At 39.7% G+C, this 21,995-nt stretch overlaps 1 protein-coding gene and 1 pseudogene across 4 annotated transcripts in view; one reads left to right on the top strand and one right to left on the bottom strand.

Moving 5' to 3' along the window:
* The window catches only part of LOC146471038 (uncharacterized), a 73,444-nt gene extending 53,265 nt beyond the window's left edge, over positions 1 to 20,179 (bottom strand). For 2 of the 3 annotated variants that reach the window (XR_014866895.1, XR_014866896.1), the window contains exons 1-3: positions 19,896 to 20,179; positions 16,138 to 16,509; positions 10,272 to 10,785 (exon numbers count right to left, since the gene is read on the bottom strand). Coding sequence is in view for 1 of the 3 variants with exons in the window: in XM_085121322.1 (XP_084977448.1) it covers positions 10,423 to 10,785; positions 16,138 to 16,509; positions 19,896 to 20,006 (846 nt within the window). In the remaining 2 variants the exon portion in view is untranslated. Of the gene's footprint in view, positions 1 to 10,061; positions 10,786 to 16,137; positions 16,510 to 19,895 lie in introns of those variants that run through there. The other variant, XM_085121322.1, reaches the window with a different exon arrangement.
* On the top strand, positions 3,634 to 7,694 carry LOC146471039 (uncharacterized; annotated as a pseudogene). Its single transcript, XR_014866893.1, has 2 exons — positions 3,634 to 4,640; positions 5,497 to 7,694. The product of XR_014866893.1 is annotated as an uncharacterized LOC146471039 (transcript).
* Positions 20,180 to 21,995: the final 1,816 nt, after the last annotated feature.

Below are 21,995 nucleotides of genomic sequence, written 5' to 3'. Positions count from 1 at the left end.
TCATTGTTTGAAGTTGTCTCTATTTACGTAGCTGTTTTGTCAATGCTTTGGGATGCTAGTAATTAATTACTTCTCAATTTACACAAAAGCCCTTGCTGTTCGGCTCTACGGATTAAAAGAAATTTTACGAGACCAAAACGGCTCGGTATTTTGATTCGTTCAACTCCAAACTCTAAAATTTCGCAGAATATTGTGCAGCAAACAAAAGGACATAAAGTTGGTGCTCACTCACTGGCTCAAAAGTTCCAACACCCTGTACTGGATAATAATAACCAGCACCACAGGAAAGTACGGCTCAGTGGCTTTTAGTTGAACGGAACTCTTCAGGATTTGACCCACAAGACTCAATGATAGAGTCACATCAGTACAGCACTTGGCTCAAGGGTCCTTAATTGCTTGCATTGCTCCGAGCGAAAACAGCTTAAAGTCAACTTAATCAACCTGCTTACTACTCTCATGCAGAGAAGGTGTCCACTGAAGCATTGTGTGCGTCAAAATGAGCGAAGTACTAGCAAATTGGACAAACGATAGTGCCACGAACGTTTCCCCTTTTTTCGTGGGCTATAACTTACTATGTTCTGATTGGCTGTGGAGTCCTTCTCAATCTTCTCGTCATCTACGTTATGTTACGAAGCCGAAAGATACGGACAAGCATTTCAAGTTTTCTGATCTTTCATTTATCGCTGACTCATGTTCTTTATCATGTGGGAGTACCATTGTTGACAATAAGCGGATTGGAGGATTCTCCACAGTCATCATGCAAAGCCTTCGTGTTCATAGAACTTTTATGTGCCGCTGTAGTTTTCAGCAGTTTTGCCGCCATTGCTTGGAATCGACACAAAAACATTTCACAACCCTTTAAAAGTCTTGCGCCTCAGTATTTGAAAACCTACCTACTTTTAATTGAGAGTGTTTGGTTGTACGCCTTCGTGACCGCTATGCCGTTTAAATTCTCAAGAAGTATGCTGGAAAGAGAAAAACGCAGCAACCGAAAAGTGTCGTAAATACACTTCCTGTAACTGGTCTTCGACTTGGAAAACACAGATGTCAAAAACGTTATTTTTCATCATGGCTTTTCTTATTCCTTTCACGTACATGTTGGTAACCTTCACAAAGAGTGCAGTTAAGTTATGGAAAACAGGCAAGACTGAGGAAATTCACGGCGCTGTTGCTAAATGTAAGGTAAGAACAATTCGTTTCATTGTCATGGCGCTTCTTTGCCGTATGCTGGGGATGGAATTTTGTTGTGGAATTCCTCCGAGTCTACGACGTCAAATGAAAACAATCTCATGTTACAAAGGTTGTGTTTCATAACGCAGGCATCAAGCTCGTGTTTAAATCCCACCGCGTATATATGCCTTTCTAAGCCCTGAATTTCGGATAAACTCTTTCAAAAATTGTTGCTGCTGTTTTCCTCGTTGCTCTTTTATCCGTGGTCGTTTTCACTATCATAGAAATCGATTCCAACCTGTTCTTTTAAGTTGTCTTATCAAACGGTACACTTTCACTGGGACTTAATAGCAACTTTCCCTAACCACCGCGTGAGGGGCGGCACAAGGTCGGAAAAATGAACCCCTTGATATTTCGTCCAGAGATAACCTATGGTATGTTAAGAATCGTGATATAAGTTTTAGGTTCTACAGTTTTTACCTTTTTGAGAAAATTACGTAAAACCGTCGACAACCCGTGAAGCCGAAAATCACAGAAATGAGGTCAAATTTCATGATCAGATAATCGAACTCGCGTGAAGGCGCATAGCAAATTATGGTTTTCCTTAGTTTATAATTTTATTTAGGAGGTATTGCTAAACTGCTTAGATGACATTTTAGACTTTTAGACAATTATAATTACGAATTCCTGGAGAACAAGCGAAGAGAACCGAAATTTCTAGACTTTGAAAATCAAAAATTCCATACCGTTTTCAAACATCTCAAAACGTACTCGGTATTATGTAGAATTCTTTCAAAATTCATTTGCAGTAAGTACAAGAGCTGTTTTTGAACGTGATATAATTTTTTTCTTGGCAAAAGTTATTTCTGAGACGAGCGGCCCCATGCAAGTTGACCCAATTTGACCTTTCGAAGAGATTTTGTTTAACCAAGAAATGTAAACAATTCGATAAGCCTTAGCTCGCTTTCCGCGCAAACCATAGAAAAACCCTGCTATTTCCCATTAAAACTACCCAGTAAACCTGAGATAATACTTCGATGCCAGCTTACCTTCCAAATGGGTGTTTGAAGACAAATAATTTTGATGTTCTTCGCGAATTTTCCTGTGTCTTGCTGCCGTTCTCAGCCACCGGCCTTTTCATACCGCTGCGGATTTTTCTATGTGTCACCTTTCACTGGCTTGTGCAATATTTTTGCAGGACCTGGATCCATGTCCTGTATATAAAGCATCCTCTGGGTATCTATTGAGTTTTGTATTGAATATATCTAATGAAAAGAGGCAACACGTGAAGGAACTAATTGAACTGAAAAATAGACGCAGATCGATGTCACGCAATCTTTACATCTCTGTGATCGCGTGCCGCAAATACATCCGCGTGGATATTTTTGTCTCGCTCTTGCTCATTTATTCATTTTCTTCCTTACTAGCATACATTAATTGTAATCACAAGCCTATTTTGAAGGACAGTTCTTTGTATGCAATACTTTGAATCGGTGTATATACACGCAACACATTTACTTTTCCCATTTTCCAGTGACAGTGCAACAAACTAGAAATCCCATCTAGATTTACCTCCAAATCAAAATGCCTGGGCAGGTCCCTTGCTAATGATATCCTAAAGCTAGTTAAAAAGGAATAGTAATATATATCTGAAAGAGGGCTAGTTTATACTGACGGCAAAGCGAGTTTTTGTAATTTGTAGTAATTGTATTTAACAATTTGCCCATGGCAGGTGAACACGCAAATAGGTCCCCTTCGTGGCTCATCTAACTTTTTACTAGGAATAATGTTCAACAAGATACCTTTTGATGCAGAAGTAGAAGCACGCTTTAATATGATTGTCGAAAACTATTCTTTTGGAAACTGAACATGATTTGCTTTTGGGTTTGCACAAGACATGTTTCTTTTCGTACGAGCAAAGAGCACGTACTGTAAACTGTTTTCAGAGTTGTCATCGAGAGAGATCTAAGTTTAAAACAGATTATTACCAAACGCAAATAGATCTATGGCAAACGCGGTTTGTTTACCTCTAAAAAAGTTCTAAATATAGAATTCTCACCGCGTTCGAGCCGTGATCTTCGATCGATCGCCCGATAAGCGAAGCTAGCTCGTGCGAGGCTCCTAACTTTTCTCTTAAATTCGGCAAACTTTATTACGTGGACAAAGTCCACTGGATTAAAATCTTTACAAAGAAATGTACAGGAAAATGAGTTTAGGTCTTTTGAAGTGTATTGTATAACCTTGAGCGCTCACTTTGTCAAAAAAAAAAAAAAACACTTTGAAATCAAACATTATTGGCCATTATTTACAATTCGGCATCCCGAGTAATAAGGACGCATGTGTTTACTTCTGCCGAAATTGAGTCATTTGCTCTGCGTCATCGGTTAAAAAATTGGAAGATGGAGAGAAATTGCTCGTTTCAGCGGCTAGTTGGTGGCCAATGCGGTCAAGACAGTACCCCAGCTACCCCAGGAGGAAGCTTCTATTTGCCACCTAGCGACGACTCGTCCTCCTCTGAGGAGATCTCCTTTGACAGCACACCAGCTACAACAAAGCGGGAACCAAAGTCCAAGACCACTGACCCACTCAATGATTATTTGCGCACTCGAGGAATCAGTCCCATTCGTTCTCGGCTACAGCGGCCTTGGGAAGAAGCAAGTGAAAGAACACGACGCTACTACGTGCGGAAGGCAGGTCAAGGTCTATCTACACTTCTACAAGACATAGCTCCAAGTGATAGTGGTTCTCTCTTCAGGGCAGTCTCTTCCTCTGGTGTCATACAAAGAACCTTACAATGTAACGGAGAGGAAGCCACAAGCAGCTCAGTCGACGAAACCATGATGAGCGCACTCGCCGAGTGCTACCGCGCAGCCGACAGCTGGGAGACGCGTCGACAGGTCCTGTCCATTATGGCTGATAAGTTGACACTGAATCAGCTCCAACACTGGATACCCGATTTATCTCAGTATCGTTTCACTGAGGCCAGACGCCACTGCTTAGTATATTGAAGGGGGGCACCAGTGCTAGCAGTTCCGACGCCAAGGATGAGAGTATCCACTGCTCAAATCGACCACTTCATAGCGTTCATCACTAGTCCCCATATTATCCAAGATTTGCCTTTTGGCGAAAGGATACTCATGTTATCGACGAAGGAGACTATCAAGGTTCCAAACGTCATACGGATGATTATCCCAGAGCGAATTGTCATCCAGTATATGACTTACTGCCAAGAGTCTGGGTTCACTCCACTAAGCCGCGCTACCCTTCTGCGGATTTTGAGCACGTGCGCTGCGTCTGTTCGGGCATCGGTTCAAGGCCTCGATTATGTTAGTTCTGCAGGTGCGGAAGCATTTGACGATCTGTGTGATGTTGTTGAAACCCTTGGAGATGTAGGACAAGACATGGGATGGGCGAAACAGCAGGAAAATAATCTACGCGCAAGCAAACGGTACCTTAAAAGCGACTTTAAGGTGGGTGTGACCCGCGCAAGGCAGATCCCTCCACCTTGATATGTCACTCGCCCCAGATCTTTGTCTTGTGCTTCCAATATGGCGTCTGCGATTACACACTCCTGGTTTTTCCGCGATATAAAAACACCCTCTACCACCTGCTAGCAGTTCAATCGAAATACCATTAAATAGCATCATTTCTATTGTTTTATTTTGTTCAGTTGGCGCTATTTACCGCTAAATATTTGTCAGTTTCATGCTTCTACTGTCCGACACTCCAAGGCTGATTACTATGAAGGACTAACTCAATGGGCGTGCCAATCGTTCCATACGGAATAATAATAATAATAATAATAATAATAATAATAATAATAATAATAATATTTATTTATATGGCGCAAATTCAACTATACAGTTTTCAAATGCGCCTTACATATGTACCTGTATATAATACTAATGAATAATAACAATAGGAAAATCAAATCCAATTTTACATATAAAATTAAACTAACTAACTTAACTTATGTGTGTGAAGGAACATATGATAACAAAATGTTAGAGCGGATTTCACTTGACCGTTGTAGAACTAACCGCAAATAAAATTCCTAAGCCAACCAGGAGCGGAACCCATTAAACAACAAATCAATGAGGAGGCGAAGTATGTCTGACTTGCGTTTAGCAGTGACATGAGTAAACGTGCGTTTGGGTTTAGTTCGCCATTTGATTGGCTCACTGACAACAGACCAAGACCCTCAATCAATAGGAAAATGAAGTGGACGCAAGTCTGACAGTCATGTGAAATCTTCTCAATCTTTCTACTTAGTTCTCTTTAAAGCAGCGCTTCTTAATTTTAACTTTTTTCAAATGTTTATTGCAGGTCCACGTTTCCCAGAGTTCTACAGTAGCCGATCACTGCAGGTCATACGCTTTAAGCGACCCGAAGGAGCCTTCGTTCCAGGCCAGTTGTGATCACGATCACAGTGACGTGTGTGAGCGCTGCGCTACATTGGCGTCAACTCTAAATGATATCGAGGAAGGTTTGATTGCGCAAAGTCAAAACATGACATCCAACACGAAGGAAGAACTTGTTTTCCGAGTCAAGAATACAAAAACCGCTATATTGGCGTGGAAGTTTCATCTCCTCCGTTCCGTCAATCAGGATGGCGCCAGAGTACAGCTTTTGGAATCGATTGATGAATCGTCTGTTTTAATTGTTCAAGATTGGGCAATGAAATATCTTCCCCGAAAGTATAGAGAAAGTCAGACCGACTGGTTCGGTAAACGCGGGATCCCATGGCATTTAACGGTTGCCACAAGATGAGAGGGAGAAGAGTTGCAGATGCTAACGTTTGCACACATTTTCAAGTCCTGTACTCAAGACAGCTGCGCAGTCCTTGCCGTTATGGCCGATGTTATTCGGCAACTCAAGATCGCCATGCCCGGGCTCAAGACCGTCTGTTATCGGCAGGATAATGCCGGCTGCTACCACTGCAGAACCATTCTCGTCTGTGCAGCAGCCCTTGGCCATGAAGAAGGTGTCAAGATCAGGCGTCTAGATTTTTCTGATCCACAAGGGGGCAAGGCGGCATGTGATCGGAAGGCTGCGACTATAAAGTCACATATGAGGATTTATCTTAACGCTGGAAATGATATCGAGACGCCTGAGCAAATGAGAGACGCGATACTCTCTTCTGGTGGAGTTCCTGGTGTTAACGCAGCATTGTGTGAGACTGTCCAAGTCCCGAAGGTGCTATCCTCAAAGATAGAGGGTATTAGTCAGCTCAGTAATGTCGAGTACAAGGAAGAGGGGCTACTAGTTTGGAGGGCGTATGGTATCGGCGATGGTAAACTCATCCCTACAGACAAATTGCATTGCCCATCCCCATCTGACCTACCGACCCTTACCGGAGTTACCCGCTCTTACTCAAGCGTATTTACATCTGTCAAGGAGAGGCGCATAAAAGCATCAGTTCGAGATCCAGATCCACCTGTGAATATCGAAGAGAAAGACAGTAACGCGGCGATCTTCAGTTGTCCTGAGGAGGGTTGTGTAAAAACATTTGTGGGATATTCATCAATGCAGCGGCATTTCGACTGTGGAAAACACCAACGTGTTCTTGAGCGATATACTCTACTGGATAGGGCTGCTGTTGGATATGCTCAAAGGCTTGAGGGGCAATGCCAAGCTGTTCCCGAGCTGGACGCAGTTGCAGAACCACCATCTTCTCACAACTTTCTACCAAAGGGTTGGGCGCTCAAGTCAAGTGCTTCCCGTAGAAGTAGATTTACGTGCAAGCAAAAGAAGTACCTGACTGAGAAATTTTAACAAGGTGAGTGGTCAGGACGAAAAAGTGATCCGGCATCAGTTGCACGCTCTATGATGTCTGCCGTGGACCCGGAGAAGAAACGGATGTTCAGTAGTGAAAAGTTTCTGACTGCATCTCAGGTCGATGGCTTCTTCTCCAGACTTGCGGCAAAGAAGTCTCTCTCTAACGATGATGATCTTGTAGAGGAGATTGAATGTGCCACCCAGGAGGCGACCATCGAAGAATTGACGAATGAGGTTTCTCGGGAACTTTTGCCAGGACACCCCATCATGTGGGATAAATATAATCTATGCGAAATGACCTCAGGAGGAAAACTCAACACGACCAAGTTATCGGTTGCAAAACTAAGAGACATTTGCGCCGGGATTGACATTGCTGTTGATGTATTCATCAGACGTAAACAGCCCTATGCAGACAAAATTGAAGACTACTGTCAAATATGCCTCTGCAAAGCGGATAAGTAAAGACCAAAGTTAGCACGAGGGTGGGGTAGGGGGATGGGAGGAAGGTAATTATAGGGATACGTTCTTCAGTATCACGACCCAAATACCACGCCAAGCCCTAACCTAAGCGTACGTCAATTGTGGGAGCACTGTCATATAGACTTTCTTCTTAGAATCCATGTCACTAAGATGCTGTGGGGGATTTATATAAGTTTGCGCTCTGCAGGAAATTTGTTTTCCCACTTGCGCCCGCGCAATGTTGTTTTCAAAATCTTCCAGTCCCCACCCCCCTCCCGTTAATAAAAAAAAAAATGAGAAGGGCCGTCCTTTACCCCAAATACATTTGTTTTCACTTACTTTAAATTCTAAGTTAGCACAAGGGTGGGTTAGGGGACTAGGGGGAGACGGAGAGTGAACAGGGTGTGGTTACGAGCTATTTTCTACTACCCACTGAGCTGAGCAATAGGTGAGTGCACGAAGGACAAAAACGGGAAGTTGTCCCGTTTTAACTTGAAAGAAAAACGTATATTGAGCGAAAGCAATTGAGTGAATTACTGTATTAAATATTTGGAACAAAAGACATGAAAAGGTCTTGTGTATGTTTATATCGATATCATGATGGAAAATGTTAATTAAATTGTTGTAGTGGCCATGTAATGAACCGTTAAATGCATTGTGTGCAACATTAACAAGAGAAAGAAATTGTTTGCATAGGAAAACGTCTTTCCCCCTCCCCCGTCAGAAAAAAAAATAATCACCTGGTCCAGAAGTGACGAAGACAAGATTGCGTGACACTCACTAGACCGAGATTTACGTCTTGCGCTTAGGAATTTTTTTTATTATACAAGAAACGTAACGAATATCAAGAAGTTGCTCACTGAGAGGTAGATATTGGATTATATGGATTGATTTTCCGGAAAATTGTTGCACAAGCATAGCCTGGAAGCGGCGTACAAGCTCGATGTCAAGATATGACCCTAAATTATAAAGCGCGGCAACAAGAAAGCAATAGAAAAATTAACTGAGAGCGTCAAAATTATTTGCCTTCAAACACCCATTTGGAAGGTAAGCTGGCATCGAAGTATTATCTCAGGTTTACTGGGTAGTTTTAATGGGAAATGGCAGGGTTTCTCAGTGGTTTGCTCAGAAAGCGAGCTAAGGCTAGTCGAATGTTGTTTACATTTCTTGGTTAAACAAAATCTTTTCGAAAGGTCAAATTGGGTCAACTTGCATGGGGCCGCTCGTCTCAGAAATAACTTTTGCCAAGAAAAAAATTATATCACGTTCAAAAACAGCTCCTTTACTTGCTAGAATTGAATTTTGAAAGAATTCTACATAATACCGAGTACGTTTTGAGATGTTTGAAAACGGTATGGGATTTTTAATTTTCAAAGTCTAGAAATTTCGGTTCTCTTCGTTGTTCTCCAGGAATTCGGAATTATAATTTTAAGTCTAAAATGTCATCAAAGCAGCTTAGCAATACCTTCTAAATAAAATTATAAACTAAGGAAAACCATAATTTGCTATGCGCCTTCACGCGAGTTCAATTATCTGATCATGAAATTGGTTGTCGACAGTTTTTCGTAATTTTCTCAAAAAGGTAAAAACTGTAGAACCTAAAACTTATATCACGATTCTTAGCATACCATAGGTTATCTCTGGACGAAATATCAAGGGGTCCATTTTTCCAACCTTGTGCCACATTTTTTCAATCTCACTCGGTCCCTATAGAGAGTCGCTCTTAATTTTGCAATATACCGTCAGTTCCTTAAACGACTCGGCTTCTGAAATAACTGCTATGATATCTCTTGTACTGTTGCTGTTAGCTTGTTAAAAATTATGTTGGACCTTTATCACGTACAAATCACTCAGATACGAAGGAGCCAACCTGTGGAATAAACTACCGAATGAATACCGAAAAGCGGACTCTTACAAACTGTTCAAGAAACAGATATTAGATACGGATTTGGCCGGCCGCTACATGTTGTAATCAAATGCTGATATATTTTAAAACATTTTATACAATTTTATACTATATATTCAATAATCTTAGAAACATTGTAAATAGTATCTTTCTCATCTTTTTCAGTATTTTCATTTATCATTTTCATTACTTTTTCCTTTTATTATTATTATTACTATTTTATTTTGTGACTATTCCTGTAAAGTAGCTGGTTAGCTAAGTGTTTAGTCACGTTAATAAACTTACTTACTTTACTTACTTACTTACTTACTTACTTACAATGAGGTACCAAAGGAAGCGGGTACAAGCAGAACTGCAACAGTTGTTCTGAATTAATAGCAACTAACTATATTGCTAGTTCTGCTGATTTCTCGTCACAAGAACTACTAGGAGGCAGTTTAATAACCACATTTGGGGGGGGGGGGGGGGGAGGGGGGCTGGAGAGGCATGGTATAATTAACAATTATTCCAAGAGTGCGCGTTGGATATGAGATGATAGCTATCCAAAGAGGCGCGTTGTGCCGCGCGAGTTGGTATCATCATCTCATATGAAATAATTGTTTTATTAAAAGCAATCAAGAAATATTACTAGATTCTTGCTGATTTTGCTTTGCAAGTAAAAACAGAAGACAATTTAATGGTCGCATTTTTCGGGCATGGTATATATATCGTGGCCGATATAATAAGCGAATCAAATCCCTTGAATTGACACAGCGATCCAGTTTTTAATAATAGCTGATATTCCATGGCCGCTATATCAGTAAAATTCTCAGTGGAATTACATTATCCAATGATCCATTACATTTTAATGGTAACGAATACAGTTAAATCAGCAATTACAATTATTACTGTCTGATAAGAAGAGATGTTAGTATGACATTACTAGCTTTCTTTAATCCTTACAATGCAAATTGCCCACCTAATTGGAATTACTCTTCAATTCTACAAGAGAGACAAATATGGAATCTTTTAATGCAGCTTGTTGCAGACAACAGTTTTACTGACCAACTGAAGATTACTTTTACCACTGAGAACACTAGTTTAACAAGAATAGTTTCAACAGTTGTCCTTTAGGACTGGGGCGTAGAAACTTCTTCGATGATTATCCGGGATACTGAATTCCATCCAGTGTCGGCATCACCCAAGGTTACACCACCACACTTTCCTACCCATAATTCCACTCTAGCTGCGCCCTGTGGGATGTTCTCACAGTAGCCCTCAAATGATTTGTGATGAAGCAGTTGGGGATTCCCAGCAGAGGATGGCCAATCGTTGTACACGATAGCTTCAATCGTCATTGGTCCACTGCATTCGCTACCATTAAACTTGAAAAACCAGCGGTTGCACTTATAACCAGCGTTATAGACTCCCATGTTTCCCTGGAATGAGACTTTCAGTGCTGTGTCAGCTTGGAGCTTGTTAAATGAGCAGTCCTGGAATTAAGATCCAACAGCACATAGTAAAGTTATCCCTCATGTCACTGGTTGACATAACACTTAAATTAGAATAAAATACAGTGTAAATGTGTTGTACAACAACAACAATAACAACAACAACAACAACAACAACAATTTATTATAAGAGAAGACACTTTTTACAATATTAGTTATCCACCATTATCAAGGGCTATTCGAGGTGGGTAGCATTGATAGTTGTTAACATGCTCAAAAGGAAAAACAAAAATATTAACGACACAAAATAGATTCATTAAACAAAGAGAAAAAGAATTAAATAGGAAAATAAATGAATAAATAAATCACCTAAATGACTAATTGTTATTTAGAAAGTTAAATGTAAGCTAACTGAGTAGTGACATAAGATTGATTCGAGTAACAGCGTTTATATCAACATACACCTCCTCAGTCTCCAAAACCTTTAAGAGCAATTCATGCAGTTTACGCTTGAAAAGTGTTTTACGTAACTCACGTAGTTGAGGAGGAATTTTATTCCAAATTCTCGTTCCAATTCTAGAAAAGGACAGCAGCTGTTGGTTGAGTCTTGAAAGTTGAACATGAAAATTACGCGACGCTGAAAATCTAGTGTAGTGAGAATGGATCTGGTCAGAACGAGTGAACAGTTCAGAGATTTTTGGAGGAGCACAATGGCTAAAAATATCATGCATTAGAGTAGCAATATGTTTAAAATAGAGCATAATCAGAGACAAAAGACTTGAACTGACAAACAGAGGGATGGCGTGAGTTCTACTATCAGAAAAGTACATCAGACGAAGGGCTCGTTTTTGCAGCAGAAGAATTTTGTTTAGATGAGAAGCGGTAGCTTGTCCCCAGGCAGCTAATCCATAAGAGATGTAAGGTTCAATTAAGGAACGATAGATTATGAAAAGGGTACTTGTAGGCAGAAAATGCCTAAGCCTCGAAATGATCCCAACACCTTGACTTATTTTCGATGAAATAAAGTCTATGTAGTATCGCCAGGAGAGGTTACTGCCAACCAGAATACCTAAATATTTTACGTAGTTTTTATGTTCGAGAGAGGTCTTTTTCTTCAAGTTGTTATCAGATAATATTAAGTTTACGTCGTAATCAATTGAACACAGAGAGTAATGAGATCGGTCAGTAGTTGCCTGGCTCAGTTTCGTCACCTGTCTTGAACACTGGAATTATTTTCGCATGCTTTAATTTGGAGGGATAATCACCGGTTTGCACCGACAAATTTATTATATTAGCTAGGATGTCAGATAAAATGTGTTTGGCACCTTTTAAAATACGAATAGGGCAAGAGTACAAGCCCATATCCTTTGTTCAGAGGTGATGATAACTGATACCTCAAATTCAATTTCAAAAGAAGTGACAGGATCGAAGAAGAAGGAGTTTGGATACACTTGATCACTAATATAATCACTAATTGTAAACGAATTATGGCAGTTCAGAAGGCTTACTTTGATTGGCAAAATAACTCTCATTAAAAGTCTTCTGGTTTCCCAATTTGTCTATATTCGAACACCTCTACCCACCTCCAAGGAGGCATTACGAAAGGTCAATAAACTCCTTTTCGATTTTCTTTGGAACGGTAAAGGCGACAAGATTGAAAGAACTGTCATAGCCAAGGACTACGATAAGGGTGGCCTGAAGATGACCGATATTAACGTGTTCAATCAATCTCTTAAAGTCTCCTGGATCAAACAACCTTGATCAGACAAACAGGGGAAAAGGGAAATTTATCTTTGATGACAGTTAAAAGAAACATGGAGGTGAGGCAATTTTCTCATATAACCTCCATAAAGAAGACATCCCTATATTAGGGATAAGTAACCCATTTGTCCGTGAGGTCCTAGAAACCTGGGCGGAGCTACATTTCTCTGACGTCGCGACTATTAATAGTGAAACATTGGTGATCAGATCATCTGGTACAATTCCCTAATTCAAATAAATGACCGGCCCGTTTTCTATAAGCATTGGTCAAGCCACGGTATCAGCAAAATTTCTCACTTACAAGCCGAGAATGGTACCCTCTTTAGGTATGACGAATTGAGGACCGCTTCTCAAGAACTGAAATGATTAGAATTCTCTGGAGATCTATCATCTGTAAAAACCTTTATGAGGAAGCTTCATAGTACTCCGATGCGTGCCAATGAAACTGTGAAAGGAGTGACTTTCACTGAACGTAAGGTCAATAATTTTATCTATACTTCTCTTTTGAAGAAAAAAAATCCCCCACCCATCCGGAGCCAAGAAAAGTGGCGCAGAGACCTGCGTGGTCATAATGACTGTGATGGTAATTGGAAGATAGCATACACAATTGCCTTTAACTGTACGCTTTCTACCTTATTAAGAACCTTCCATTTTAAGTTCTTACATCGAAGGATTGCAACGAATGATTTTCTAAAGAAAATCAACCTTGTTCAATCAGATAAATGTTGCTTCTGTGAACAAGAAACAGAAACTATTATTCATCTTTTTCTGCACTGTTACATAACACAAGGTTTTTGGAACGATGTTAAACAATTCCTTTTTCAAAAGGGCCTTGGAAGTGACTTTGTCTTCACAGATCTCCATTTGATGGGGCTGTCAAATGTTCCTACTTATACAGCAATTGATCTGGTTCTTCTACTCGCAAGATACCGTAAGAGCCGACACATGTACAGTTTTGATTTTTTCTGATTGGGGCTGATTAAGTTATTAATGTTGTAATTCGAAAGCGGGTTCTTCCAGCAATTTTTGCCCCTCATTAAATCGCCAAATGGTTTGTCTTCACTAAGACTAAGTTTCCAAAAAAAAAAAAAATGCCGGCTGTTTATGGTAGAATATGACAATTTTCACCCTAGATCAAGTTTACGTCTGAGCACTAAACTACGTCTCTTGACACAATAATTTGTAATGCTTAACATTTCAATAATGAATTCACATCTGCACACATCACAATCCGTCTCAAATTAAACCTCTCAGCCGGGTATGCCACCCACTAAACGCAGGAAGAGATTTGAATTGAATGTTCAGACCGCAGACAGCCCAAGCTCCTCGTCACTAGAGAGCGTGAAATAATTAACTGCTGGTGGGTCAATGACCTTTGAGTGCAAGCAGTATTGGGTTACAAGCGACCGTTTGGAATTTAATTTCTTAGCTCGTTATTAAGACTTTGTATGGGGAATAAAATGTTGTCGATTTCGATCTTTAAATACTTACCCCATCTCCGCAGCGGTATCTCCGCCAGCTCCATTTTCCCGTGCGAAAGAAAACTCGAATCAGTACTAAATCACTATAAAGATGAAGACAGTGAAAACGTTGCAATAATGACCAATAAGTGTAGATCTAAATTGTATTCGCAATAATCAATAGCTCATTTCCGGTGACTATTCGCACTAACAGTCATTATTAAATTCTCAGCCTCGGATATTACATCTCTAGCGTTCTGATTGGTTCACTAAATCTCGGTTATCAGCTCATATACCGTAGTTTGACCTTATATGGAAAACGAAAGCCCCAGGTGTCGCCAAGCTAAATTGTTTTTCGGCGGGAAGCAAAAGTTTCTTCGGAAAAATGTAGAAAAATAAAAGGAAAAGAAAGAAGTACCAAACAATGCCATCTCCATATAACAACAAAAAAAGCCACAAAGTTTGGTATGACACTATTTAATGAAGTTTCATTTAAAATCTTCAAAATTGCAAGATTTTACGATTTTTTAGATCACATAACAACAACAATAACAACCGGCTACCTTCAAAAATTTCAGGATGGCTTGCAAATCCTGACGGTAAGAGGTTAAAGTTAATTGAAGAAATTTCTCAGGAAGAGCTTCATGCCTGCCTTTATGTCTTTACGAATTTACGAGGACTTCAGATGGTTCATCTATGAAATCTGTACGAGCGGCGGCCATAATGTTCGTTTCCGTCGCTCGGCACCACTTAGCAAAACATTTGCACTAATGTGCACAGCTCTTACGCTTCTCAAATAAGCTTGAAGTTTAAAAACTTGCACTGAATGCTTGTCTCAGTGAGGTTGTACCTCGTACACTTGAACTTGCCTGAAGTGTTTTAAATCGTTCGCGAGGAATTCAGCTCAGCATGAAAAAAGCCGTCCTTGCCCTGATCTCTTCCTTCGCTCGGCACCACACAGCAGAACATTTGCTCAAATGTGCACAACTATTACGCTTCTCGATGAGCTGGAACTTCAAAAGCACTTGAATGCTAGTCTCGGAAAGGTTATAATTCGTACAGTTAAACGTTTCTTGAATTTTAGATGTCCGACTATGTCCGATTTTCTTCGCTTTCGCTTTTTCATTCAACTCCGTTTGCAAAGCGCTGCGCGTGTTATGTGATCATTGGGTTTCGCGCGCTTTGGTCGGAGGTTGCCTCAACATCCGGTCGTTTAAATTTCAAAGAAATTTTTTCTTAAAATATAAAAATTCAGTTAACTTCAACTGCAATGTCCAAACGCGGAGAATTTAATAAAACAATTATTCCATTCGCGCTTGTTGGATATGAGATTAGTTATAGCCAACTCGGCGCTTCGCGCCTCGTTTGCTATTTACCATCTCATATCCAACGCGCGCTCATGCAATAATTGTAATTAACTAGTATACGTATGTATTAGTTAAGTGCGTTCGATCTCTAGTAAAGTAATATATTTTTTTGAAAATCGCACGGCATCCTGCATCCAGACTGAAGCGAGTCAATCCGCAGGACTTCATTTAGCCAGCAGGATTCAAAGCTCTCGCTTGAAATTGAGGCGAGTGATCAGCCAGTGCAAGATGGCGTCCAAACCCTGAAATCGCACAGCACCCAGAAAGAAGCGACACGAATAGTATGCCTTCTCCTAGCGTCGAACGCAATTGTTAGACGCTCTTTAGTGACGCAAGCTCGGGCTGCCTGTGTTCAAACTTAGTTACGCATTACCCTCGGATATCGGATGTAGACACAAAGGCAAACAAACGAACTAACAAAACAAGACAAAAAATATAAATGTTACCGTTAGAAGTAAACTGCAGCAGAAAATAGTCCGCACTCGAAAATAAATAGAGACAGAAAAAAGATGAAAAATGATCTTAAACAAGGATGTTTTCATAAATCGTGCAAAGCACTAGCTTTAATTTAATAACAATTTGATATTTAATAATCAAAAAAAGTAACCCTGTTGAGCAACCATATATAAGAAAGCAATTATATTTCCTACGAAAAGGTAAATAAAGTTTACACAAAACTTGGAAATAAAATTTACGTAAATCCTTGCAAACCTGCCGTCAATAATAAGTTCAATTACATTCATTTGATACAATAAAGTGAACACGTCATATATTTCTACTCTCTAATTCAGCGTGTTTTTAGTTACCTTAATCTTCCCGGTATCTCTGTTGTCGTAGCTTTTCCACACGCACTGTTTCCAGTTTGTTTGTGGCACTCCACTTGCTGGACTTCCTTTCACATTTTCTCCTTTCTCTCCTTTGTCTCCTTTTCTTCCTTGAGTTCCCATCACTCCCCGCTCTCCTTTCATTCCCGTCATTCCTGGAAGCCCACTCTTTCCACGAGGCCCTTCGGTGCCTCTGTCCCCTTTTGAACCCATCATTCCTTGAGCGCCCTTGTTACCAATTTGTCCTTTAGCTCCTTCTCTTCCCTGTGGCCCTTGAGACCCTGGGACACCTGGCATTCCCGGCATGCCATTTGATCCTGGTATGCCTGGGAAACCATGGCCAATCATGGCTTTCTAGGATTAAAGTATAATGTTCATAAGATAGCTACACTCAGAACAACAGAGTAAGGCCAAAAATAAAGAATCTTTAGTGCCACTTATGTTCCTCCATTAGGATCTGTCAAACATCTATAAGTGGGCGAATTCAGCCAGCTCGAGCTTTCCACAGTTATGACTATCTTAATATTTGAGCAAATGCCGCTGGTGTGGTGTGGTGGGTTAGTGTACATTGAATGTTGACATGGCAATCAAATTTCGACAGACACGTTTCAAATTCAGAATTGGATCATTCCTGAATAGTCCAATATCGTTGATCCAATCATGACTTCAAAGGAAACCTCTTTGGACAAACTATTTCTCCTCTCAGTGTCATTGTCATAGCTATAGCTTTTCATTCTTAGAGTTATGTATGTTATGTATGGCCCAATCTCCTCCTCCCGGCAATTGAAAATAGACAATAAATTCGGTTTAGATACAGTTAATGCCTTGACAATACGAGGAGCCGTGTAGAGGTGTTAAAATTAATTAGGTTGAGTGACGGTTGCTTTGATCGAATTCCTGAGTTTGAAAGCGGCAATCTATTAACAGTATAGTAAAGTGCCGATTGTTAGCTCCTGTCTATTGTCGTTTAGTAATGAAGTCTTTCTGAATAGTAAGCTTGCCTTCCGTGGAAACACACAGTCAATTGGAGACGAAAACATCCTCTGATCTTTCCAGGAACCTGGCTAAACATCGACCGTCAGGAAACAAACGGAAAAGGAAAAAGTAGCTTTCTAAAGGTTTTCGTTTTCCCGCCAATCTAATTTGCGCGTTAGATGGCGCTAAATTCGACGAACCATAAGATAAATATGCCGTCTTGATGTGATCGCGCATCGTCTGATTCTCTAAGGTGGAGATGAGGAGTATTTTTCTGCAAGCTAATTTTCTACACCATATTTCTAATTGTTAGATGCAGATGCAAGAGACGGTTCCTCTCTAACTTGCTCTTAGTAAATACAAAACTTCTAATTATCCGGTAATCTTTTTAAGAAACTACTTTTAATTAACCAAGGATCAGTGCGATTTCGATGGCTCTGTCAATGAAGATAACCTTATGAACCAGAGTAAGTTGCAGGAGAAAGATGTAAAATATGTCTGAAGCTTCCACATGCGCAGCTACAATCTTCGAAAATTGAAATACCGAAGATATGGTCGTGAACAGCCTGGAACTAGTCAAACCTGGTGAAACTTATAAATGGAACACGCAGTTCCATCGGAAAAGTTTCCAACGGGAAAAGGACTACCTTTCACAAGTTCCATTCTTTCCGGAAATTTTTCAGTGGAACGAACCCAAAAAAGCATGTTCAATTTACAACCCAACCGGAATTTCCGGAGTATCTTGGTAAATGGAAAACGCCCAGAAATACCAAATGTATAGGAGCCGTAGCATGTCCTTATTGCTTCTTCGTGACATTGACACAATGTTCTGTTTTAGTTATTTTTCGTTTCTCTCCAGAAAGAAGTCGTTTCCTCTTTATCAGGTGTGGATGAGTTAAGGGGGACAATTAACATACCGACCAAATTTGACGGCATTTAAAATGCTTTGTTGGACTTCGAATATAATGTGCTCGTTTCTGAGTATTTATTTTGCGTGCGAAAGTATGGAAGCAAACGGACATTAGTTACGAAAACTAGTCTCTTAAAATCGTCTTTATCCCCAATTTCAAATCATCATGGCAGAAGAAGACATTGAAACATACAAATCTTTATGGAGACACTTCCAGTTCATGGTTGTCACGCAACAGTGTAGCTTGTGAGTTGTTTATTAGAAAAATATAGAAATGTTTATCAATTCGTAAACTGGATTGTTTTGTCAAAGTTCTCTTGATTCAGAAATAGAGACCTGCACCACTCCTGCACCACGATCTGCACCACTCCTCCCATTTCAATGATGGAAAAATGGCGCGTTTTGCTTTCCGGGCGAATTCATTTATTTTTCTTATTTTATTTTGTGCAACTAATACCAAGCATTATAGTAGATTTTGAGAACCAACCAAAGATTAATCATTTCCGGACACCTTAATAGGAAATCACAAGCTGTTTTCTTTTATGTAGTTATCTCTTCAATAAATTCATTAATTTTAGCCGGTCAATGGGCCAGCGCGATTAATTGAGATGGCTTAATAAACAAAGATAACCTTGTGAGCTTGGATCAATCCCAGGAAACACGATGACTTAAGAATGTAAAATATGTGTTAAAGCTTCCAGGGAGCCAGCTAACAGTAATATAGTTTGATATAGCAGCCAAAGATTTAGTATTCCTCGACACCTACTGATGAATTATCTTTAAGAAAATCGGGCAATCTAGCAGCTTTCGTAAAGTTTTAGTTAGATAATCGTAGTAAAATCCATTAGTTTTCAATTATGTGTTAATTATAATCAATGGTCAGTGCGATTAAGATGGCTCTGTCAATGAAGGTAACCTTATGAACTAGGCTCAATTGCAGGAAACAGATGTAAAATATGTCTTAAGGCTTGCATCTACAATCTTGTAAAATTGAATTGTATAATTGAGACCTGCACCACTCCTCCCATTTCAATGATGAAAAATGGCGCGTTTTGCTTTGTGGACGAATTCATTTTTGGGAGGCTGTTAATTTTTCTTATTTTATTCTGTGCAACTAATACCAAGCATTATAATAGATTTTGAGAATCAGCCAAAGATTAATCGTTTCTGGACACCTTAATAGAAAACACAAGCTGTTTCCAATTATGTTCTAATATCTGTTCAATAAATCAATATTAGCTGGTCAATGGGTCAGCGCGATTAATTGAGATGGGTTAATGAACAATGATAACCTTATGAGCTTGGCTCAATCTCAGCAAACACGATGACTTAAGAATGTAAAATATATGTTAAAGCTTCCAGGGAGCCAGCAAACAGTAACATAGTTTGAGATAGCAGCCAAAGATCCAGTATTCCTCGGCGCCTACTTAATTATCTTTAAGAAAAATAACTTAAAAAGAAAAATTAAACAAGCATTATAAATAAATTATTAACCAGACAAACATTCAACATTACTAGCACCTCTCTTCAATTTCAAGGCAATGTTTAGGAGGACAATAGCTTAAGTCCAAGAAACTTCAGTAAACACAGTGAGCTTCTAATTATGTCTTGATCTCTTCTGAAAGATGGCTTCTTCAGCAAAGATAACCTTTTGAACTGAACTTTATCTCAGGAAACTTCCTGAGAGTTTGATGTTCTAAGATTAAGTGCAAACTAGCCTTGTTGTTTCCGATTTACTGAGCGCCCTGATTTTTATTATATCTTCAGATCCCAATCAAAATTTCACACTATTCTTAGAGCGGTTCGACCGCCCCGTTGCAATCAAATAAGAAATCCGTAATACCCGTGTACTCACCTCACACAAGTCTTTCGAAGCTGCCATTTCCTGTTGTTGAGGTTTCGTAGTGGTGGCGTGTGAGCCCACTGATAAACAGAGAACCAACAAAGCTACGGAGTACCTTGCCATGATCAGAAAAGCACAAGAACTTTACCTCCGATCTGCTGTGATGATATGAACGACGCTGGGTGTGTTCTCACCTTTTAAGACTAAGTCTTTTGTTAATGGTTTTTTAGAGAGCCGGTGCCAGACAAAATATTGATTTACCATCCATTGACGCACATGTCTCATATCAGCGCACAACAGGACCCAAGGGCTCTGTGCCAGGGAGAGTGGTGTGGCCTGTTATGCTCTAATATCAAGAACCAAAGCCAAGAAAGAGGAAACTTTTCTGTGTGAGGTATAATAAATTACGTATGGACAAGCATCTATTGAAAGGACTCAACAAAGAGCATATTATATCTAAGTCACCCGTCCCTCCCTCAGCCCAGCAGTCTGTTGAGTCCCTTTCTTGGCTCAGGGCTACTCGTTATAGGGCTGAACACGCAGGCTTGCATAAAAATAAATCTCCTTGTGGAACGTGACCTCGTCTGTTCTTCCCACTCTACTGAAGTGGAAACCTCATAAAATGAACTCCTTTGTAACGAAGTCCCTGGTATAACGAACAATATTCATCAGCCAAGCAAAATTTACAGTGAAGTTCGAAAGGGAAACAAAAATCCGATTGAAATGGACTGTTTACTGTCCCCTATATTCCCGTGTCATAGTAGAGATCGCGAAGACCACCAAAACTTTAACTGAGGGGGACCCTCGTCGGGTTGTAAAGCGTGGGGGAGCGAGGCGGATAAAATAAGCTTTCTCTACTCACTCAGGACCCCCTCGATAGGCTTTTTGCCCTTCCATGGTGGTACATGTAATATTATTTTGAGCAAATACTATTTTCACAATGATACGGGGTTATAAAGGACTGTAAAATGCCTACATTTAAGGAAATTCGAGAGAACGAAATCCCCGTTATAGAGAACACAACCCAGAACCACTAACTTCTACCACGCAAAATTTACTCCGCTATAACGCAAAGATGTCATTGATGACTGATTTTGAACGGGAAACAAATCAACAGAGTAAAATCCAGCTCATCATATGCTGCAAATGGACATCATGATGACATATGCGCTGCTGCCAATTCCATCTCCCTAAGAGATGAAACGTGACGCAGCATGTTATTCAGGCATATCGTTTTCGCTTTCCTTCTCAGTCGAAACGATACGTAATATAACGTCGATTTTGTTCGGCTCCCCACAAATCTGTTACAACGGGATTTAAAACCAATTATCGCAAACATATATTTCCAGTCCCTTGGTATTTCGTTGTATGGGAAATCCACTTCACGAGCGGAAAACGGGGCTGCTAGTCACCTACTAGGTCATTTACATACTGTCTTTTCGCTGTTTCCTTGATATGCTATTTTTATAACATGGGGCTATTTTTGCGTTCGTTTGACAAAGTACTTTTGGTTTCACCGGAGCACCTCAGACCATCGTCAATGAGCCTCAATTAAAAAAATAATAATAATAATAAAATAATAATGATAATAATAATGAAATAAAATAAAAATAGCCCTAATTTTCCTCATCTATAGCTACAGGTACAGGATTTAGAATCAAAGTACTTTAACCTGATAAAGAGCCAGGGGAAGTGGGTTCTGCTCGCGCCGACTTTGAACGTTCAGATTTTTTCCTTTATATTTGAGATAGAGCCATAAAACTTTCAGAAATTAATTTAAGCTGACTAGTCATTATTGTGGTCATGATTCATTATTTCTTGAATTTAATGTTACCATGGTAACAGTTGTTGACAGGTAGGTATTTCAGAAAAAATTGAAATCTTTCTACTTTTTAATGAAAAAAAAAAAGCTGGCCTTCTTTTTATACATCAGCTTTAATTTCTGTTTTTAGCACAAAAATAATGACAACTTATCCGCGATTAACTTATTTTAAGTTATTTACACAACTTTTATCAGATCTGTTTGTTTTTCTTTTACTGTAGGTCAAGAAAAAGCCTCCGCGACATTTAAATTAACTTTTCCTTCTGCTACATAAAACGCTTGTCCTTGTG

Source organism: Pavona decussata, unplaced genomic scaffold, assembly GCF_977016875.1.
Source record: "Pavona decussata unplaced genomic scaffold, jaPavDecu1.1 SCAFFOLD_107, whole genome shotgun sequence".
In the NCBI taxonomy this organism is placed as follows: Eukaryota; Metazoa; Cnidaria; class Anthozoa; order Scleractinia; family Agariciidae; genus Pavona; species Pavona decussata.
Note: the sequence above shows the minus strand (reverse complement) of the source record. Positions and strands in the feature narration are given on the sequence as shown.